Here is a 21,671-nt window from a genome sequence, read left to right as displayed (position 1 = left end):
AATAATTTACCCAGAAGTTTAAAACCAAACCAGCCTTTCATTACTAACTTTCCATCTTCAATATTATCCACTTATGCATATTTCATACTGTTCGAATCCTCAGCTCACCCACTCAAAATCCAAAGACCATCAAAGTTGCAAATTTTAAAACATTCAAGATCTGAGCCAATGCTGGTCTAGATGAACAGGATTTAGTAATCAATTGCATTGTGCACATCCAACAGAAAAATCATGGAAATGTGCCATTGACAAATTGAGTCATGGCTCTGATACAAATTGAAAACAAGGCCTCCACCACTGATATCTGAATTCAAATACAAATCTGTTTTATCATCAATTATCCTACATGCCAGGTCAATTACTTTCTGTAACATTATTCTTACAATTGATTTATGTTTATGTCAAGAGCCATTAACAGTGTTTAAGAGTTACTTTGTTAGATTAGCAATATAAATGTATTACTTAAAGATAGGTAGGTATGAAAGGGAGCCCCTGGAAATAGCCATTTCTGTAGGGTAATGACCACATGAAAAGCGCCTTTTCTTTGGAGGGAGTTGTGCGTTTGGAAGTGGGAAATCTTTGATCTGTATTTAGCTTTAAAATTAACTGCTCACAATACATCAAGATTAAGGGAATCCAGTGTGAACATATTCACTGATGTATAAATCCATACATCTTGCCAATTGTACTGTCAAACATGCTAGATTTTTATCCTGGAATATCTATAGTTCAAACCGTTCCCACCAGATTTAGAAGATCTGAATAACTAAACTTTGGCTTTGTGGACAATATTTATTTCCATTTGCATTGTAGAATGTAAATGGTCCAGTGACTAAACTTTAGTCTACCAATTCTGTCCATGTTGTAAAGACTTGACATACTGTTACCTATCTGTGCTACCCAGACTTGCTACTACAAACAGTTTTGTTTAAGGTTTGGCTTAAGTGCCAAATCCAAACTTTTACATTTGCTTCACATTCCTGTTAAATTTAAAAGCACATTAGCAGCACAATAAGGATTAAGAACTGCATCCTCTGCAGTAGATTTGAAATAAAGATTATAACCACTTTAAATTTATTACTTCACCATGTGTGGAAGCATAGTTCAAACCTGCACCTCTAGGGTGGGAACTGACTCAAGTTAGAGACAGCTCTTAAATCTATTTCTGCTCATGCATATTTATGAACAACTCCAGCAGAAAATTACATTTTCTAGCCCAAATCTCTCAACCTTTGACAGGTTCTGGAGGCAAGTTATCAGCAAATGAAGAATTTCACAACCTGCAGCCTTAAAAGATGAACAGAAATGGGTGCACACTTACCAGTAACCTGGTCCACAAGAATCCTCGAGGTAATTATACGTCCATATTGGGTGAAAAGCTGCTCCAGTTCTTTTTGTGACATTGTTTTTGGGAGCCCACTGACATACAAATTTGCATCTCTGATGGAAGCAGAACTGGGACGGGCATAGGAAACCTGAAGAAAAATATTTTTTTATTTGATATAAACATTCAAGCATTGTTCTAGCAAGTCCAATATTCATTTGACAGGTGACTTTGCACATCAAAAGTCTAGCACATCTAGAATTCATTAGTACAAGTAGACATGCTACAAAGAAACCACCTTTCACTTTTGAAAAATTAAGAGTCAAAAACCATACGAATGATCATAACAACAATTTAAAAGTGGATCATCATGTGCAAAAAGTGCAACTTTTGTAATTCAGGTCTAAACCAATGTTGCAACTAATGGCCATAAATAGCATCGAGTGAAACCATGCATTTCTTTTTATACGCCTCCAAAATCCATCAGGCCATAATCCAGCTATGACCCACTAGAATTTTGATTAGCAGCATTTTTCTGATCTAGTGGTTGTGACTTATGGATAGGGGTCATCATTTCTGCAACACCCACTACTGTAATAGAAACAAAATGCTATCAATGCTCATGTCAGGCATCATCTCACCACTGCCATCGGGAAGAAGGTACAGGAGCCTAGGAACTGCAACGTTCAGAAACAGCTTCTTCCCTACAGCCATCAGGCTATTAAACACTACAACCTCCTAAGCTATGAACTACAATAGACTATTATTATTATTATTGCACTGTTATTGTTTGTTCTCCCCCCCCCCCCCCCGAGTTTGTTATATTATTTGTTATGATTACATATTCTGTTGTGCTGCAGCAAGTAAGAATTTCATTGTTCTATCTGGGACATAAACACTCTTGACATCTGTGGAGAAAGGAAACAAAGTTAATTGCCTCTGGGGTTTTGTTTTGCACTGATATCGTTTCTAATGCATTTAACTTTATTTATATTATATATGAGTACTATGTTTACAGACTTATGTTGCTACAAGAATTTCATCGTGCCTTTTTCAGTACATATGACAATTAAACACTTGATATTACTGGCTCAATGTTAACTCGCTCTAAATAGATGCTGCCTGGCCTGCTGCGTATTTCCAGTATTTTGTCGTATTTCAGATTTAATTTGGATGCTGAAGAGCAACCTTTTGCTTTTCAACATCCATTGCTATAATTGGGCTAGGGAATATATTTTGGTCTGAAGACAGAATCTATCACAGTTTAATAAATGAAACCCTGAAGGGTTGGAATTGCTCTTCTAGTATAGAGAGAATTTCATGGCATCAAATCAAGCCTCAAAATATGGGGATGAAGTTCTCATAAGTTATTTTTATTTTTATAAACCTTCTTACAAAATATCATGGTCATATTAGCAAATTGGCAAATTTTAGACTAGATTTTTTCCTTCAGTTTTTAAATTAAGTTAAAAACCAATCCTTCAGTTGTGCGACTTGTGAATTAATTTTACATCAGCGTGGTTTAGTTAGACCCACTCACAGGGGGTCAAAAATAAAGATTTTAAGTTTCTATATGGATATTTAAGTCTTCTCTTCTGGAAAGAGCATCGTATTCTGCAGTAACGTTTCAACTTCATTATGTTCATCTATGATTTACTTTATACAAACTTTCAATGAATAGGGAGAAGGCAGGAAACTGGGAGAAGGCAGAAGAATGGGTTAGGAGGGAGAGATAGATCAGCCAAGATTGATTGATGGAGTAGACTTGATGGGCCAAATGGCCTAATTCTGCTCCTATCACTTGTGATCGTATGATCTTATGAATCGTGAAATGAAAAGACATTAACAATATTATTACAAGCTCATTTATAAAAATTGTATTTATAAAAATGTTAAAAAAGAGACCAACTGAAATTGTAACAAGGATGGTCAGGGATTCCGACTTGTAAGCTGGTGGATCAATCTCAGCATAAACTACTTCCATAAAGTAAATATTACTTGCCACACCCTCTCCCTACCAGGATTGTTTGCATACTTCAATGCTCTAAAACACTAACAAGATGCATAAATGTTCTGATATTATTGAATGAGAATACTGTTAGGACAAGATGGGATATTAAAATGGTTGATTTACTGGAAAAGTTGCAAGCAATCTTAACAATGGATACAGAAAAAGAAGTTTTTAAGAAAGCCCCCCAGAACAGTTTGCATGTAGTCAGGCATGAGACTTGTTTAATAATACATTTAGAATACACTTTTAAAATTGAATCATACTTTCAGTCAGTTCAAACCTCCTGTCTGCCAACTAGTGTTTTGGCTCAAATGCAACCACAATCAAACTGACATGCAAATACCCTGGTCTACCACTTAAGCTCCAGCTTCCCGTCCAATCACTTCCACTCTTGACCATCTCATGCATCAAGACCAGGGGTGGGGAACCTTTTCATGTTGGAATGCCAAATTAAGTTAGCTGTAATCTAATAAGGTCGCGTCCAAGAAAGTTCAATTAGATATATTTCAAAATGTACATTATTTTGTAAAAATCTAACTACTGTGTACTAACTTCAAGAAAATGAAAAAAAATTGTTAATTCTAAAGTTAATTAACCTTTTAATGACTTTGTTGTGACTGCTTTTGTGGGAAAGCATTTGAATATTTGGTTGCAACATGGAGGTACGCAGTTTCAGATGATCTTCTAGATGGGTATCCGACATTTGTGATCTTAAGGGCGTCTTGATTTGGGTTAGATAGGAGAATGTAGATTTGCAGCAATAAGTGGTTGAAAAGCAAGAAAGCAGTTTTCGTGCATGTCAAAGTTAACTCTAGAGTCGCATTAGAACTAAATCATGAGCATAACAGGTGTTAACAAAGCCCTCATGACTTACTAATGTTTTAATTGTGGCCGTCAGTCGGGGAGGATTCTTTCGTTGGATTTTCTTTTACTCTTTGGTATTTTAAATACGTTCATTATTTTAATTTTAATATAAGACGAACTAAAACATAAATAAAAATACAAGGATTTGTTCTACAAAATTTGGATTCATTCAAAAGGCCGCACTTAATGGCCTAGAAGGCCGCAGGTTCCCCAACCCTGATCAAGACCATCTACTCAAACCTTACTGTGTTAAGGTTCCTGGTTTATTAACAACTGATGTTATAAAATAGACCCAACCTTCGTCCACTGCCTTTTGCTGCAAGTTCTGTTTCTCACATACTGGCCTTTATATAAGCACTCCCCATATCATCCAGATTTCTAGATGTCCAAGACCATTTAATTCTTTGCAAATTCTCAGCCATTAATATTTTTATTAATGTTTTACAGAGACAGAAATCGGAGTTCTTGGGCACAGTTTCCGGATTGAAGCATTGAGTTGAGAATTTGCCACCATTTTTGTATTCATAGTTTGAAGATCTGATAGCAAAAATAAAATTCTGGTACACTGACATGAACAAGAGGACATACGAAACTTCTGATGGTCAATAGAAACAGAATGTTGGAAATGTTCATGGTAGGCACCATCTGTTAGCAAGAAACTCAAGCTTCGTTTTATTACCTTACTAGACCAGGTAGAGGTCCCCCAAGGCAATATTCCACCACTAACCCATAGCCACCAACTGCGCAGGCGTGGCTGACGGGTTCCCGCTGTGACGCCAGAGATCCCCGTTGTGACACGAGTCACGGTAAACCCTCCCACAACTGCGTAGACACGGCCGGCAAGTGGAAGCGCAACTGTTCAAAATGGCAATAACCTGTAAAATATCACCGCCTCCCTCCTTCCTCCTCCCCTCCTCCATTACCTCGCCATCCCTCTTCCTACCTCTATCCTACTCCATTCCCCATCATCCCCAGCACTCCCTCCCCCTCTTCACCCTCTCTTGTTTCCCCTCTCCTCCTCCCCTCCCCCACCTCCCCCTCCCTCTCCCCTGTCACTTCCTCTCTCCCTCCATAACCCCTCTCCCCTCCCTACCCCCTCTATCGCCCTGCTCCCCCACTCCTCACCTCCCCTATCCCCACCCCATACTCTCCCTCATCCACCTCCCCGACTGCCCTCTCCCTCTATCCCCCCCACTCCTTACCTCTCCCACTCCCCCCGCCTCTCCCTCTATCCCCCCCCCCGCCCTCCTCCCCCACTCCCTCCTCACCTCCCCCACATTCCCCTCCCACTATCCCCCAGCTCCCCCACTTCTCACCTCCCCCATCCCATCTCCCAACGAAAATCGCAATTTAAAAAAAAATGAACCCATCCCACCAATGAAAAGTGTGATTTTTAAAAAATGAAACCTCCCCGTCGCACCCCGCACAATGAAAATCACGAGTAAAAAAAATAAATAAATAAATAAATAAAGTGTTCTCAATGAATATCGCGTTTTCTTTAAAATAACCTAAGCTGTTAATGAAAATAGAATTTGATTAAAACAAAGTTTTTTTTCAGAATCACGTTTTTTTAAAAAATGTAAATGAGATTTTCGGAGCCCATTGTGACGTCATTGTAATGCAGTTGACGGGCAGGGCAAGTGGAAAAGTGTTTTTTGTAAAGTTTAAAGTTTAAAATATCAATAATCTGTAAAATATAACATCAATCTGAACGAAACTTGTTTCATTTACATCACAGGACAATGGCGAGCAAGGCAGGCAAAAATTGTAGCGCTACCGTGTACCGTTTTGGCGTAGTTTCCGGAACTCACACGCATGCAAACTAACAAGATGAGAGTTTTAGTCATATACACACACACTAGACCAAGTGGGTCCCATTGGGTCCCCGTCACACGGGAGGCCTGGTCCCCCAACGCAACCCGTTCCCCAACGCAATATTCCACCACTCACCCATAGCCCCCAACTGCGCAGGGGCTGCCATATCACCCTCCCTCATTTTAAACAAAAAATTAAGTGTACTGTATCTTTTAAGAAAAATACATTTGCACCTGCTAGTTAGCAGGACTCGGTGTACTTGGATAGCAACAATGTTGCGAGCATGGCTACAATCCCATTGTGACATCATAGATGTAAGCACAGGGATTATTATTTTTTAATTCGGGTTTTGTAAATCTAAAAATGTCACAAACTTATAACGAAATATAACCAATCTGAAAGAAAATTGACACAAAACAACCACAGCACAATTGCGATTTAGGTGGTGCAAAAAATGTTAGCGTTATCTTGTACCGTTTTGCCATAGTTCAGGGAGCACATAAGCACAGATAGACAGAAACAAGATGAGAGCTTTAGTAATATATAGATATAGATGTCTGAAAGGATCACCATTTCAATGACCTACAAGAGTGTCCAAAAAAGCACAAGGTAATCATATTCTCAATCATTTATGCAGGATGAGTTATTATTAATAGTTAAATTTAGACCAAGGTGGTAAAATGGCAGGTGCAGAGACATGTCATTTTTTGTCATTAGAATTACAGCACAGCAGTTTTTACAAAAGATCAAAAGGGCCAGGGTTTAAAAATTAAAAGACAAAATGATTGAGTAACCCAGAGTTACTCCAGCAATTTGTCTTACCTTGGTAAACCGGCATTTCCTTGTTTATAGAAAAATAATTAAGTAGCATCGTTCTGCAAGGTTATTGCAGCACATCTTTGCATTATTGGAAATGTAGTCAGCATAGCTTAATGCATGGGAAATCCAGTTTGACCAATTTTTTTAATTAAACGGTGCCTATGAAGATTGATGAGGGCAGTGCAGATGTTGGCCACATGGACTTCAGTAAGGCCTTTGATAAGGTATCCCATGGTAGGCTGGTCTGAAACATTAGATCACTTTAGATTCGTTAGATTCAGGATGAGCTAACCAATTAAAGAGACAATGGGTAGTGGTAGAGGGTTGTTTTTCTCAGACTATAGACCTGTAACAAATGGTGTGCCGCTGGGATCGGTGCTGGGTCCACAATTGTTTATTTATATTAATGATGTGTGAATGTAGGTGGCATGGTTGGTAAGTTTGCACACGACACTAAAGTTGGAATTAGAAGAGAGTAAAGGTCATCCAAGCGTACAACAGGATCTTGATTGATTGAACCAATGGGGCGAGGAATGGCAGATGGATTTTAATTCAAATAAATGTCAAGCATTGCATTATTGCAAGACAAATTATGGCAAAACTTAGTTAATCGTAGGGGCCTGGGGGAGCATTGTAGAAAAGAGGGTAGTATGTGCATAGTTCCATGAAACCGGTAACAAGGTAGATAGGATGGTGAAGGTGGTGTTTGGCACATTCCAGCTGTACATTTCAGGGTACATTTGAAGTATTATGAGCAGTTCTCATCACCCTGCTACAGAAAGGATGATATTAAATGGAAAGGACATAGGAGATTTGACGATCTTCCTGCTCTGAAGGTTTAGGTTACAAGGAGACAGTGGATAGACAATAGGTGCAGGAGAAGGCCATTCGGCCCTTCGAGCCAGTACCGCCATTCACTGTGATCATGGCTGATCATCCACATTCAGTACCTCATTCCTGCCTTCTCACCATATCCCATGACTCAGCTATCTTTAAGAGCTCTATCTACCAGCACCTAGGGAATTGGCCTCCACTGCCTTCTGAGGCAGAGAATTCCACAAATTCACAACTCTCGGGGTGAAAACGTTTCCTCATCGCTGTTCTAAATTGCCTCCTTATTCTTTAACTGAGGTCCCTGGTTCTGGACTCCCCCAACATCAGGAACATGTTTCCTGCCTCCAGCATGTCCAACTCCTTAATAATCTTATATGTTTCAATAAGGTCCTCTCTCATCCTTCTAAATTCCAGCATATACAAGGCCAGCCACTCCATTCTATCAACATATGACAGTCCCGCCATACCAGGAATTAACCTCGTGAACCTACGCTGCACTCCCTCAACAGCAAGAATGTCCTTCCTCAAATTTGGAGACCAAAACTGCACACAATACTGCAGGTGTGGTCTCACTAGGGCCCTGTACAACTGCAGAAGGACCTCTTTGCTCCGATACTCGCCTCCTCTTGTTATGATGGCCAACAGCTTTTGTCACTGCCTGCTGTACCCGCATGCTTACTTACAGCGATTGATGAACGAGGACCCCCAGATCTCTTTGTACTTCCCCTTTCCCAAATTGACACCATTCAAATAATCTGCCTTCCTGTTTTTGCCACCAAAGTGGATAACCTCACATTTATTCACATTAAACTGCATCTGCCATGCATCTGCCCACTCATCCAACCTGTCCAACTCGTCCTGCATCCTCACAGTTCACACTGCCTTCCAGCTTTGTGTCATCTGTCAGTTTGCTAATGTTATTTTAAATCCCTTCATCTAAATCATTGATGTATATCAATAATGACCAGGTCATACAAAAAGCAAGCATTGTCTATGGTACCTCAAGTCAGATACTGAGGTTGTGATGACTTTGATTTTGAATAATAGGAACTGTAAGTTATAGACAATAGGTGTAGGAGTAGGCCATTCGGCCCTTCGAGCAAGCACCGCCATTCACTGTGATCATGGTTGATAATTCACAATCAGTATCCCGTTCCTGCCTTCTCCCCATATCCCTCGAGTCTGCTATCTTTAAGAGTTTTATCTAACTCCATCTAGAACGCATCCAGAGAATTGGCCTCCACTGCCTTCTGAGGCAGAGAATTCCAGATTCACAACTCTCGGTGAGAAGATTTTTCCTCATCTCCATTCCAAATGGCCTGCATTATTCTTAAACTGTGGCCCCTGGTTCTAGACTCCCGCAACATGGGGAACATATTTCATGACTCCAGCGTGTCCAATCCCTTAATAATCTTATATGTTTCAATAAGATTCCCTCTCATTCTTCTAAATTCCAGTGTATACAAGCCCAGTCGCTCCATTATTTCAACATATGACAGTCCCACCATAATTAACCTCGTGAACCTACGCTGCAGAAGGTCCTCTTTGCTCCTATACTCAACTCCTCTTGTTATGAAAACCAACATGCCATTCGCTTTCTTCACTGCCTGCAGTACCTGCATGCTTACTTTCAGTGACTGATGAACAAGGACACCCAGATCTTGTTGTACTTCCCCTTTTCCTAACTTGACACCATTCAGGTAATAATCTGCCTTCCTGTTCTTGCCACCAAAGTGGATAACCTCACATTTATTCACATTAAATTGCATCCGTCATGCATCTGCCCACTCACCCAACCTGTCCAAGTCACCCTGCATCCTCATAGCATCCTCATCAGTTCACACTGCCACCCAGCTTTGCGTCATCTGCAAATTTTCTAATGTTACTTTTAATCCCTTTATCTAAATCACTGATGTATATTGTAAATAGCTGCGGTCCCAGCACCGAGCCTTGCGGTACAACACTAGTCACTGCCTGCCAATCTGAAAAGGGACCCGTTAATCCCTACTCTGTTTCCTGTCTCCCAACCTGTCCAAATCGTTCTTTTGTGGCTCACGTTGTAGCCCCTGGCCGTGAGGGCTTTCTACATGCCGCCGCTTATGACAGGACGCGCTTGGTCACCATGGGGCTCCCTCCCCTCTCCCCAGCTGCTCATTCTTCCTTAGTTTTGCCCCCCCCCCCCCCCCGACCGTCGTCACCTTCCGTCACTGTCTCTCTCCCCCTCCCCCCGCCACCACCTATGTCTCCTTCCCCGGAGTTGCCGACATACTCCACCTTGAAAGATGTTGGCTACTGCAGGGGAGAGGAAGGCAGCGACGGTGGAACGGGCAAAGCGAAGAAGTGGCAGCTGGCGAGAGAGTGTCACAGACCCGCAGTGGCTGAGCGTATCCTGTCAGTTGCAGCGGCCTGTGCACGTGATAAGTAAAATAACCGCTTCAACTGGACTGTGGGATAGCTGGTGAAGGGCTCGGTGGTGAGGTCCAGTGGCATCGGAGCCTAGTTTTAAGGTCAAACGGCACAAAGTGCTGGAGTAACTCAGCAGATTGAATCAGTCTGAAGGATCCCAACATCACCTATCCATGTTATCCAGAGATGCTGCCTGAGTTGCTGAGTTACTCGAGCACCGTGTGTCATTTTGTTTATTAACCATTATCTGCAGTTCTTTATTTCAACAATACACAATGGTAAAACCTTACTCTGCTATAGCGGACACTCGGCAATAACAGACATCATTTCCCCCCCACCCCCCTCACCATGGTCCATTATAACAAGGGTTTACTGTAGTTAATGTCATATTTTGAGATAAACGAATTCAACGTGTAATAATTGGATATATGCATTGATGCTTCAAGTCGCACATGTTTCTGGACATTTTACTAGAATATACTAATTAAATTTAAAGGTTTAAAAGTAACAGGTATTTATAATCTGGAAAATGCAGTGCAGTTGCTCACATAGGAAATTCTAACTTCATCTCCCAAATGTGCTGTCTTGAAGGTGCTGGCTCAAAGGGCCGAATGGCATACTCCTGCACCCATTGTCTATTACAACCAAGGTCAAGGATGGCATCTGTGGATTCCCCACCAGGTCTCACACCATTCTTATTAGGAAATACACTACTGGTCCAAACCCTGGCACTCCACACTCATCATCTCTGTGGGGTTGCTTTCATGAGAACATCAACAGTTCAAGGTAATAGCTCACCATCTTTGGAATGCAATAAACCCGATCTTGACAGCAATGCTCAGTTATTGTAAAAAATCTTGCAAAAAATATATAACTCTATAATCTAAAGATTCTGCACAAATTCAAACACGTTAATTTTAATTTCAGTTACGATTATGGTGAATAATGGACAAAAGTCCAAATGAATCAAGCATTGGCCTTCTACACATCCCAAACCACATGCAAGATATAACCATCTCATTGCTATTGGAAACAGGAACTTAATGGGAAAAGTCAATTTCTTGCCTGCTTCCCTCTGAATTACACTATGGAATAAGAATCTCAGCTTTGTTATCTCCACTTTGGTAGCAAAAACAGGAAGGCAGATTACTATCTAAATGGCATCAAGTTGGGAAAAGGGGAAGTACAATGGGATCTAGGGGTCCTTGTACATCAGTCTATGAAAGTAAGCATGCAGGTACAGTAGGCAGTGAAGAAAGCAAATGGCATGTTGGCCTTTATAACAAGAGGAATCAAATATGGGAGCAAAGAGGTCCTTTTGCAGTTGTACAGAACCCTAGTGAGACCATACCTGGAGTATTGTGTGCAGTTTTGGTCCCCTAATTTGAGGAAGGACATTATTGCCATTGAGGGAGTGCAGCGTAGGTTTACAAGGTTAATTCCCGGGATGGCGGGACTGTCATATGCTGAGAGAATGGAGCATCTGGGCTTGTACACTCTGGAGTTTAGAAGGATGAGAGGGGATCTCATTGAAACATACAAGATTGTTAAGGGCTTGTATATGCTAGAGGCAGGAAACATATTCCCGATGTTGGGGGAGTCCAGAACTAGGGGCCACAGTTTAAGAATAGGGAGTAAGCCATTTAGATCAGAGACGAGGAAACACTTTTTCTCACAGAGATTGGCGAGTCTGTGGAATTCTCTGCCTCAGAGGGCGGTGGAGGCAGATTCTCTGGATACTTTCAAGAGAGGTAGATAGGGCTCTTAAAAATAGCGGAGTCAGGGGATATGGGGAGAAGGCAGGAACGGGGTACTGATTGGGGATGATCAGCCATGATCACATTGAATGGCGGTGCTGGCTCGAAGGGCCAAATGGCCTACTCCTGCACCTATTGTCTATTGTTATGCCAATTGCTAATTTCCATACCATTCATTGGTACAAAATTTCACGCTCAAGAAACAAAACAAAATTACCTCCGTGCTGAATGTCCATAATATTGGCTCCCAGTTCTAGATTCTCGACGTTGCTTTAGGGGCTGGGTGTGGCATGGTAAGGAAAGCATCCTTAATAACTAGCTTGCCAAGTCCCCTTAGAAAATGTTTCAAATAGGCTACTCATTCCAAACTCCAGGGCGTAGTGCCATTCTGCACTACTAATTTGTTTACCCTTCCAAATTACTGTTGCAGTTAAATGTCTTATTTTCTGTAGGAGCACAACTAATTCAGTCTGGAAATTAAGCTTCATCATTTAGATAATATTATGCATATCCATCCTTCTCAAAGAGAATAAATTCATTTTCCTCTCATATGTCAGCCATCTTTTGCTCAATCTTAAAACTGGTATTTATCCCTTGGCAAACAAAAATAACATTAATCTGTGGCTGTCAGTAGTGTTTGTGAAAGACCCACTCATTGAACATTTTAGTGACATTGCCAAAGAAAGCAGGCACTCAAGTGGATATATTAACAGCAGAATGGATATAAACAGAACCTACAGTTCAATGAGGGAAACTCATCGGTAGGTGGGATTATAAATAAATGTTCACTATTACAACTAGTCTTCACTACAGTACCTGAAGTAACAGTGTGTGGTGTGAACGTCTTCAGTACCTGGAGTAACAGGGTGCGCGATGAGGGGAAACTCGATGGTAGTTGGCGGTTTATGGCACTGGCCAGTCACTACATTAAAGTGACAAAAATTAAAGTGTAGACTGGACTCTATAGAAAAATTGATGGACTGAACAAAATGGCCCAAAGGCAATTTTTGAAAACACAACACCAAATATAGTGGGGGGGGGGGGGGGGGGGGGGGGGGGGAAAGAGTCAAAGTTAACTATCTAACTAGGCGTTGTTTCTTAAAACAGGATAAATAGCTAGTTCAAATTATTGGATTAGCGGTTGTGAGTTTAAAATCACTTTCTGGCTATGTGCAAATCATTGCTCTTATTAAAAAGGTTTGACATGCAAAAAGTACTGCCATTGTTTTTGCCACCTGTTCAAAACTGCTGATTGACTCTAATGATAACCTACAGAACGACAAAACATTTCTTAAATGCTCCGGAATATAGATTATATGCAATAAAAACCTCAATAGCAGTCAAATTTTATACTGTATGTAACTGAAATGTTACCCTTGATAAAATCTATCTTTTGGTAATTTTTGTACTCAATCTTTCCATTACGGTAAAAAAAACAATTCCCAACACATGGTATTTTGTAACTCCCAAGACAGAAGAAATCCTGATGGGGCTTGTGCATTAGATGGTAAAGTCTTAATCTAAAAATTGGGGGGGGGGGGAGAACTTGGATAAAGCAGATAGCCTTATCCTGACTACTTTCTTTAGCTTGCTGTAAGGGATCAGGTAAATACATGTCTGACCTTTTAATTTGGGCCAAACTGCTCGTCTGACATCTGGTCTTGGATGAGCTGCAACTTTCTCCATCTAAACAGTAAAAAGTTTAAAGCCATCATTTTCAGCCTTTGGCTGAAACAACTGTGTGCTCATCACAAACCACATTCCTCTCACATCACACACCAACCCCACCAAACCACATCCCAAATGAGCCAGCAATTAGCGATGCCCATTTCAAATTTGCTATTTGGCATCCAGAGCACAGCTTTCGATTGAATATCCTCTCCATGACCAAAACTACCTATTCTACCTCTAACACTGCATGTCGCGCCCAATACCCAATAACCTTAATTTTACCCTTCAATAGTTTCCCTCCTACTGGAGTACAGAAAACCCAATGTGAATGTCTGCTGTCGAGAGCCAAACCACTCGTATCCAATCCTGGTACCCCAATTGACCTACTGCTGCTCTGTTACCTACTTTAAAAATGTATTGCTTTATTTAGCGTCACTGCTTCATTTCTTCCCCATCACTAACAGAACAGAAAAGCACAGCACAAAAACAGGCCCTTCAGTCTTTTGGTAATTTTTACTAATGTTACTTAATGTTTGTGCCAAAATTAATACGATAACCTGCATTCTCCCACCTCCATTTACTTCACTGACCACAAGGCCAGCTACTCTGATCAAAATTTCCCAGTAAAATGCTCCACTCCCTCCTGCATCATTGGATTACTTTATATTTTTCAGCAATTCCTTTGGATATTTCTAGAGTATCTTTGGATATTCAACCTGCACAAAAAAGGTACAATACCAAGTTACTTGCACCCCGTTTCTTCCCCTTCCCACCTCACAAATAAATATAAACACACGCAAGAATCGTTATTCTATAATGAAAGCTCCAAACAAAACTTTATTTCAATCAAAATATTGATATAATTCATAGGAACATAGTTCTGTGTTTAAACCAAGCTTCAGACTAAATAGCAGTAATATTTTCTGAAGTATTGGCTTTGGGGAGTATTTCCCTAGGCAGAAGTAGCTACAGTCTAAGATAAGAAGAAAAGGTAAGTGCAACATGGCAGGACATGACCGTGAGGAAAACATCACGGAGCTGCGGGACTGTGGAGTGACCAGCTGCGGGCGGCGGCGCTGAACTTTACACCGGGAGCCTGAGATCTCTAGATGAGATCACCAGTTGTGGAGCTCCAACCGGCGCGGCCTTGTTGGCTTTGGAAGCCGTGGCCTCCAGTACGGAAGTGGCCGTTCCAGGGTTCCCAAGACGCTGAGAGGACTCTCCCGACACCGGAGCAACATCACCCGGCGAGAACGGCCAGGAACATCGGGCCTCCGTAGAGGCAACTGTGGAGGCCTCAACAGGCCCGACTATGGGTGAACTGGGGTTGGGGACTGGGAACCATTGTGGGGGGATGTTCTTTATGTTTAAAACTCTTATTAATGTTATGTCTGTATTCCTTCTTTATGTGCTGCAAAATGGCAAGAAGCATTTTACTTCACTACACCTAGGTGTATGTGAATGTGACCAATAAAATACCTTTGATACCTTTGATACATGACCCAATCAGAGAACATCCAAACTGAATAAAAACTAAAAATTAGTAATGAATCCTTGTCTAGTCTTCACCACCCCCTCTCAAAAGCCCGGAAATTGATTTTTTTGAAGAAATAAACTAGAAGAAAAATAATCAATATGTTTGTCCATTATTCATGCATCACTGGCTTATCACTGCCTCACTCTTATCACTCTTCTTACCTACAGCTTATCTCCACAAACGAGCCTTCAACTGGCATTAATTCAGTTCTCCAAACTGAAATTAGATGCATCTACTGCACGGCAAAAACATGGCACAAATTTTGATTAAAGCAAGTTCAAGGAGGAAATGAAGCACACTGACCTTAGCAAAGTAAATTTAGATGTGGGCAAAGGAGATAAAATAATACCAATGTTTAATATTGCCAACTCACCCATCCTTTGAATCACAGTATAGCAATTACTCAAAAATGAGTTTTGTCCTTGCCTCCCCCTTATAAATCAATAGAAGAAAATGATCTAGATTTTTAGGCTTTACTTCAATTTTGCGGTGTAAGATTGATTACACAGTTCAAAATATTTGTGGTTATTGAACAATTCCAGCAAAAGTCAGAACAAGCAAGCAATGCAAACAAAAGATCACAATAGTGTACTCCATCTGGAAGTACATGCAAATGCTTCAAATCAAATTTGCATTAATATGGACTTCACTCATTAACCCCAACCTACATTTTAATTGTTAGGCCAACCTTCAACTTGACCCACCTTGGACCATGCATAACAACATCAATAAAACTGCTCACAGCAACATGGTGAATAAGCAAATTACATTTTACAGGGGAATCCAACAAGAACTACTTTAAGATCAACTATGGCAAATTCTCATCCGTTTTGTTGTTATTGGACAAAGGCAATTCAGAAGCGTTTAAAGTAAGTACATCTTCCCATAGCTTAGAAACCATTTAATGGAACCAAGTGTTTATAATGGCCCCAACTTCAGCAACTGCCGCAAAGGAATCAATTGCTACCATGTACCACCAACCTTTGCAGCAGCAGCAGCAGCACTTAGATGAACTACAATGCTTTACCTACCACTTGAATGCTTACAAGCATGTAATTTCCCTTCTCCAAAAACCCTAATCATTATCACAATATTTACTGTAAATGTGGATTAAAGTGCTGCCTCTCACCCTTCACAAAACCACCCTTCATCTCTATTGAAGTATAGTTGCTGGAAAAATGGCACAAACCCAGACTAAACCAGAATACTAGAAATGAGAGGCATTTTAAAAATCAAATTGCATTAAAATATTATTTATTTTAAATGTTACATGCTCAAGTGTTTTGCCCAAATAAAAGGAATTAATAGCAGAATAAAATTAAATTGAAGAATCCAATCTCTCTATTCTGATACATGCCATGTGAATAGCGTTGAATATTGCAGTTGATCACTTAGTTTTGTCTGCAAATGTTTCATGCTTTTAATCAACTTTCATTTGGCCAAATTAATATTTGATCAAATTCATTGTGCAGAGATTGCATGTCAAGTGTGATGTGTTTGTTTTACATTAGATGATACCATATTTGGTATCTAACGTATGTCTAATAGAGCATAAAACAGTAGAGCACAGAAATAGGCCCTCGGCCCACAAAGTTCGTGCTGAACATGATACCAAGTTAAACTAATCTTCTCTGCCTGCACATGATCCATATACCCCATCCCTTGCATTTCCATTTGCCTATCTAAATCCCTCTTGTATTCCCCTATCCTATCTGCCTCCACCACCATTCCAGGCATCCACCACTTGCCCTGCTCATCATTTAAACGTTGCTCTTCTGATCCTAAAACTATACCTTCTAGTCTTTGACATTTCCATCCTAGGGGGAAAAAAAAATGTCTACTCCATCTATGCCTCTTCTAATTTTATATACATCTCAGTTCTTTCCTCAGCCTTCGAGCTGAAGAAAGTCAAGAATGAAAGTCCAAGATTCATTTAAGGGTAGCTGCATTTGTTCGGAGAAAAAGCACTTCTACTCCAACAGTGCACACAATTCTGCCTTTCAAATTTATAAAGTGTACGACCAAACAGGGACAATAAACAGTAGCGCTTGAGCACCACCTAACCAAAACCATTATTATTAATACTACAATACACAGCAAATAGTTCACTCCCCCCCCCCCCCCCCCGCCCGGGCTGGGAAAGTTATTTACCTTTATACTGCAGGATAACTTCTCCTGGGAAGACAGACAGACAATGAGCCATCAGTTGAGCATACTGCCCAATGCCTACACATGTTTACGAGGGCATGAGGCAGTCCCTCATTTATTACTGCTAGTCCTCAACGGGTGGAAAAAAAGTGAACACAAACTCCACTTGACAGCAGAGTCAACAACACAAAAAATTAAGCACCTACAGTTCTGTAGTATTCTGCAACATACATTTTAATGATAGATCTTGGGCTGATCAAAATCAAATACATAGTGCACAGCAATAAAAGAGTGTTGAACAGTTATACCTAACTGAGTACTAACAGATAAACTATTTGATTCAGGTAGGGCAGCAAGAAACTTGGGCAGGGACCCACTTCTCTGGCTCCACTGCATATTATTCACTTCCTGTGTAGAGTTGGACTTGTATTAGAGGTCAATTTTTTTTATCCCATTGCTAAAGATCATGGTTCACACAGAACAGTTTCTATAAAAACCTGCCCAATGCAGAAATGAACTACAAATACAACAGTTAGACCTGGTTGAGGTACGTGAACATATTTTCCATGGCTAAAGACAACCAGATTAGAGTTTAGATACAAAATGCTGGAGTAACTCAGGCAACTTTTCTGGAGAGAAGGAATGGGTGACGTTTCGGGTCGAGACCCTTCGTCAGAAATAAGTTCTCGATCCGAAACGTCACCCATTCCTCCTCTCCAGAGATGCTGCAGCATTTTGGGTCTACCTTCAATTTAAACCAGCATCTGCAGTTCATTCCTACACAGAATAGAGTTTAGATTGGAAGGAAATTGAAAAATTGAAACTCCAGACATTTAACAGTAACATATCAATTACCTTTAGGACGCTGTGGAAAAATGCCATCCGACTCCAAAGCAAATGAAGTCAACAAAATTAAACACCTTTTAGATTTATGCTCTTTGTCAGTCCATTTGGATAGTCTTGGGCAAAGCAACGCCATTAAAACTACTGCAACATCAGCACACTTCGCCACAAGGAGATAACGTCTATCAAACCCAAGGTCTGGTGTCAGTGAAAGGTTAAAATGTTGCTGGATCAGAGGTACTAATCACTGTGTACTGCCTAGGTGAAGTTTGCAGTATGATTTTACTGGATTGTATGCAAAAACAAAGAATTTCACTGTTTCTAGGTCCATGTGACAATAAAGTATCGTTGATTGAATATAGTACCTCTGGGCAATAAACAAAAAAAACTGCAGGCCTATTGGTTTGCTCAAAAAGGTTCATCTGGTCACCTGAAAGAACAGCAAAACAGTCAAGTCTTCACATGACACGATCCTAAACTCCCAGCAAAGAATTTATTTAATTGATTCTTACATACCAAAAAACAAGCACTTTTTGAAGAACAAAGCAGCTTCTTAAAAAAAGTGGAAGATGCTACAATCTCCGAGTTTACATAATTGTGAGGCAGATCTCTTTTCGAGCCCAGTATAAAAGACCTGTAGATTTAGAATGGTCACCTAAGGGGCTGTCCCACTTGGGCGACCTAATTGGCGAGTAGAGAAGAGTTTAAAAAAATGACATGTTGAAGACCTCCTTCGGCTATGTAGAAGACCTCCTTCGACCTCCTTTGACTATGTTGAAGACTAGCTTCGACTAACTTCAGGAAAATTGGACATCGAATAGTGGAGAGTGAAGACGACCTCCTTTGACCTCCCTTCGACTATGATGAAGACTATCTACGACTACCTTCTACTATCCTCGACTAACATGGCGACCTACTACGACTAAACCTACGAGTAAAAAAGTATTGATTTCCATTGCAACGTTTTTTTACTCGCGGGCATTTTTTAACATATTGAAAATACCGATGCGACCTAACTGAGGCCTCGAGTACGCGGAGACGACTCGAGCATGAAGGAGAGTTACGAAGACCTCCTACGACCTTGTGTTGACCATGCTGCAAGTACGAGTCGAGGGCAAACTCGCCAGAACTCGTGGATTAGGTCGCCCAAGTGGGACAGGCCCCTAACACTACACTGGAAAAGCTCCAAATTTAGAATGTTAATGGACAGATCATTTGATAGTTGAAAATGAAAGCACATTTTACTCGCACTCATATTTGATCCTAATACCAGCTAGTATTTCAATGAGGAAATTTGATGGCATCTTGCTCTTAATAGTTAACTACTAAGAGCAAAACTATGAAGCTGCAGCAAGAATGTCATATGACAATTAAAGACTTTTGACTATTGGTTAAAGCAGATGAAAGGTACGACAGACCCATCAAATCTACCCCAAATACTTGTTTGAAAAATTAAATTTAGTGCAGCACCCAATACAAAGTACGAAGTCTTAGTGTCACAAATTTACCTTGATTGTTTTGGTTTGGAGTCTGAGACCATTTAATGTGTTGATGGCTTTTTCAGCATCCTTTGGGTCCACATAGTTTACAAACCCATAACCAAGGCTCTGACCTGTGGAGGAGAGAGAATTCAAGTCAATTATGAATGGGTCACTTTTGTGCTGTTAGTTTGTAGAAAATGGCCTGTAACATTAATTGCAAAGCAATGTTTCCCCCACTCCCCATCTGCAGATTGATTATTTTATTTATTCAAAGGATATGGACATTCATAATTATTGCCAACTGCTCCTGTACTAAAGCAGCAGCTAACAATTAACCACATCTTTAACTAATGCAACTTTATACCAAACCAATTGTTTAAACAGATTCATTGGGGATTAATAAATCCCCACAGATACTGCATAACCTAACCATGTTCAACATATTATCCTAAAAACAATATAGATTCAGTGATAGCAGGTAGGCAGCAGCATCTTTTGCTCCAGCAACCTGGACTCAATCCTGATCTATGTTGTGTGTTGAGTTTACATGTTCCTCCAAGTCCCCCAGCTTTATCCTACATCTCAAATCTGTGCAGGTTTTGTAAATTATCTGCAATTTACTTTTAATGAGGATAGATAGGAAGAGAATTAAAGAGAAGTTGGTGAATGTGCAAGGGAATGGGTTTCAGTGCAATCCATTGGCTTATTTCCCCAAGATCCAGCAAAAGCACAATGGAAAAAGTCCTATGTCATAACACAATGTGGAAAATAAAATAATGTTCTTTCAGAAAATAAATTGTCCTCAACTTACCTACAACATCAGACTCACTTTAATGCAGTCAAGTCTCAACTTTCTCAGCAAATCAGTCACCACCACCATTTCCTCACAAGAACTTGGAGCTGGTAACAATACAATTGTGAAACAATATATCGGGCAGAACAGTAGCACAGCAATATAGTTGCTGCCATACAGCGCCAGAGACCCAGGTTCGATGCTGACTACGGGTGGTATTTGTACGTTCTTTGCGGCTGTGTGGGTGCTCTAGTTTCCTTCCATACTGCAAACACGTAGGGATTTGCAGGCTAATACGCTTTGGTAATATCATTTTAAAAAGTCCCTAGCTTGTAGGATAGTGTTACGTGTATAGGGTGATCGCTGTTTGGTGCACTCAGTGGGCCAAAGGGCCGATTTTCATGCATTATCTCTAAAGTAAAGCAAACTGATTACATCTTAATCAAACCTATGCACTTTTTTTACCCAGCTCTATTCAAAAAATACTTCAGATCAAACATTTATAGTTCTGTAAAATTACAATGGAGATAGCTACAAAATGAATTCTAGAGGCGAAAGAAGAGATTGCAGGATATTGACGAAGATCTTTATATCTTATCTAGCCACAGGTGAGATCCCGGAGGACAGGAGAGTAGCCAATGTTGCTCCTTTATTTAATAAGGAAAATAGAGATAATCCAGAAAATTATAGGCAAGGAGCTTAATTAGTGGTAGGGAAGCTATTGGAGAGGATTCTTCAGAATAGGATTTAGCCATATTTGTAAGAGAATGGGCTAATTTGGAACAGCTAACATGGCTTTTTCTGTGGCAGGTCATGCCTATTGAACAATCGTGTTACAGTGACGATGGTGATCAATAGACAATAGGTTCAGGAGCAGGCCATTTGGCCCTTCGAGCCAACACCGCCATTCAATGTGATCATGGCTGATCATCCCCAACCAGTACCCCGTTCCTGCCTTCTCCCCATATCCCCCGACTCCGCTATTTTTAAGAGCCCTATCTAGCTCTCTTGAAAGTATACAGAGAACCTGCCTCCACCGCCCTCTGAGGCAGAAAATTCCAGACTCACCACTCTGTGAGAAAAAGTGTTTCCTCGTCTCAGTTCTAAATGGTTTACTCCCTATTCTTAAACTGTGGCCCCTGGTTCTGGACTCCCCCAACATCGGGAACACGTTTCCTGCCTCTAGTGTGTCCAAGTCCTTAACAATCTTATATGTTTCAATGAGATCCCCTCTCATCCTTCTAAACTCCAGAGTGTACAAGCCCAGCTGCTCCATTGTCTCAGCATATGACAGCCCCGCCATCCCGGGAATTAAACTTGTAAACCTACGCTGCACTCCCTCAATAGCAAGAATGTCCTTCCTCAAAT

At 40.6% G+C, this 21,671-nt stretch overlaps 1 protein-coding gene across 5 annotated transcripts in view; it reads right to left on the bottom strand.

The window, feature by feature from the left end:
- elavl2 (ELAV like RNA binding protein 2) overlaps positions 1-21,671 on the bottom strand; it is a 101,794-nt gene that overhangs the window by 37,014 nt on the left and 43,109 nt on the right. For 4 of the 5 annotated variants that reach the window (XM_033017823.1, XM_033017824.1, XM_033017825.1 and 1 more), the window contains 2 exons: positions 19,538-19,641; positions 1,322-1,475 (listed from right to left, as the gene is read on the bottom strand). In XM_033017823.1, the coding sequence (XP_032873714.1) occupies positions 1,322-1,475; positions 19,538-19,641 (258 nt within the window). Of the gene's footprint in view, positions 1-1,321; positions 1,476-13,452; positions 13,954-19,537; positions 19,642-21,671 lie in introns of those variants that run through there. The other variant, XM_033017827.1, reaches the window with a different exon arrangement.

This window comes from Amblyraja radiata, chromosome 3 (assembly GCF_010909765.2).
Source record: "Amblyraja radiata isolate CabotCenter1 chromosome 3, sAmbRad1.1.pri, whole genome shotgun sequence".
Classification (NCBI taxonomy): Eukaryota; Metazoa; Chordata; class Chondrichthyes; order Rajiformes; family Rajidae; genus Amblyraja; species Amblyraja radiata.
This window is presented reverse-complemented; position numbering and strand designations above follow the sequence as displayed.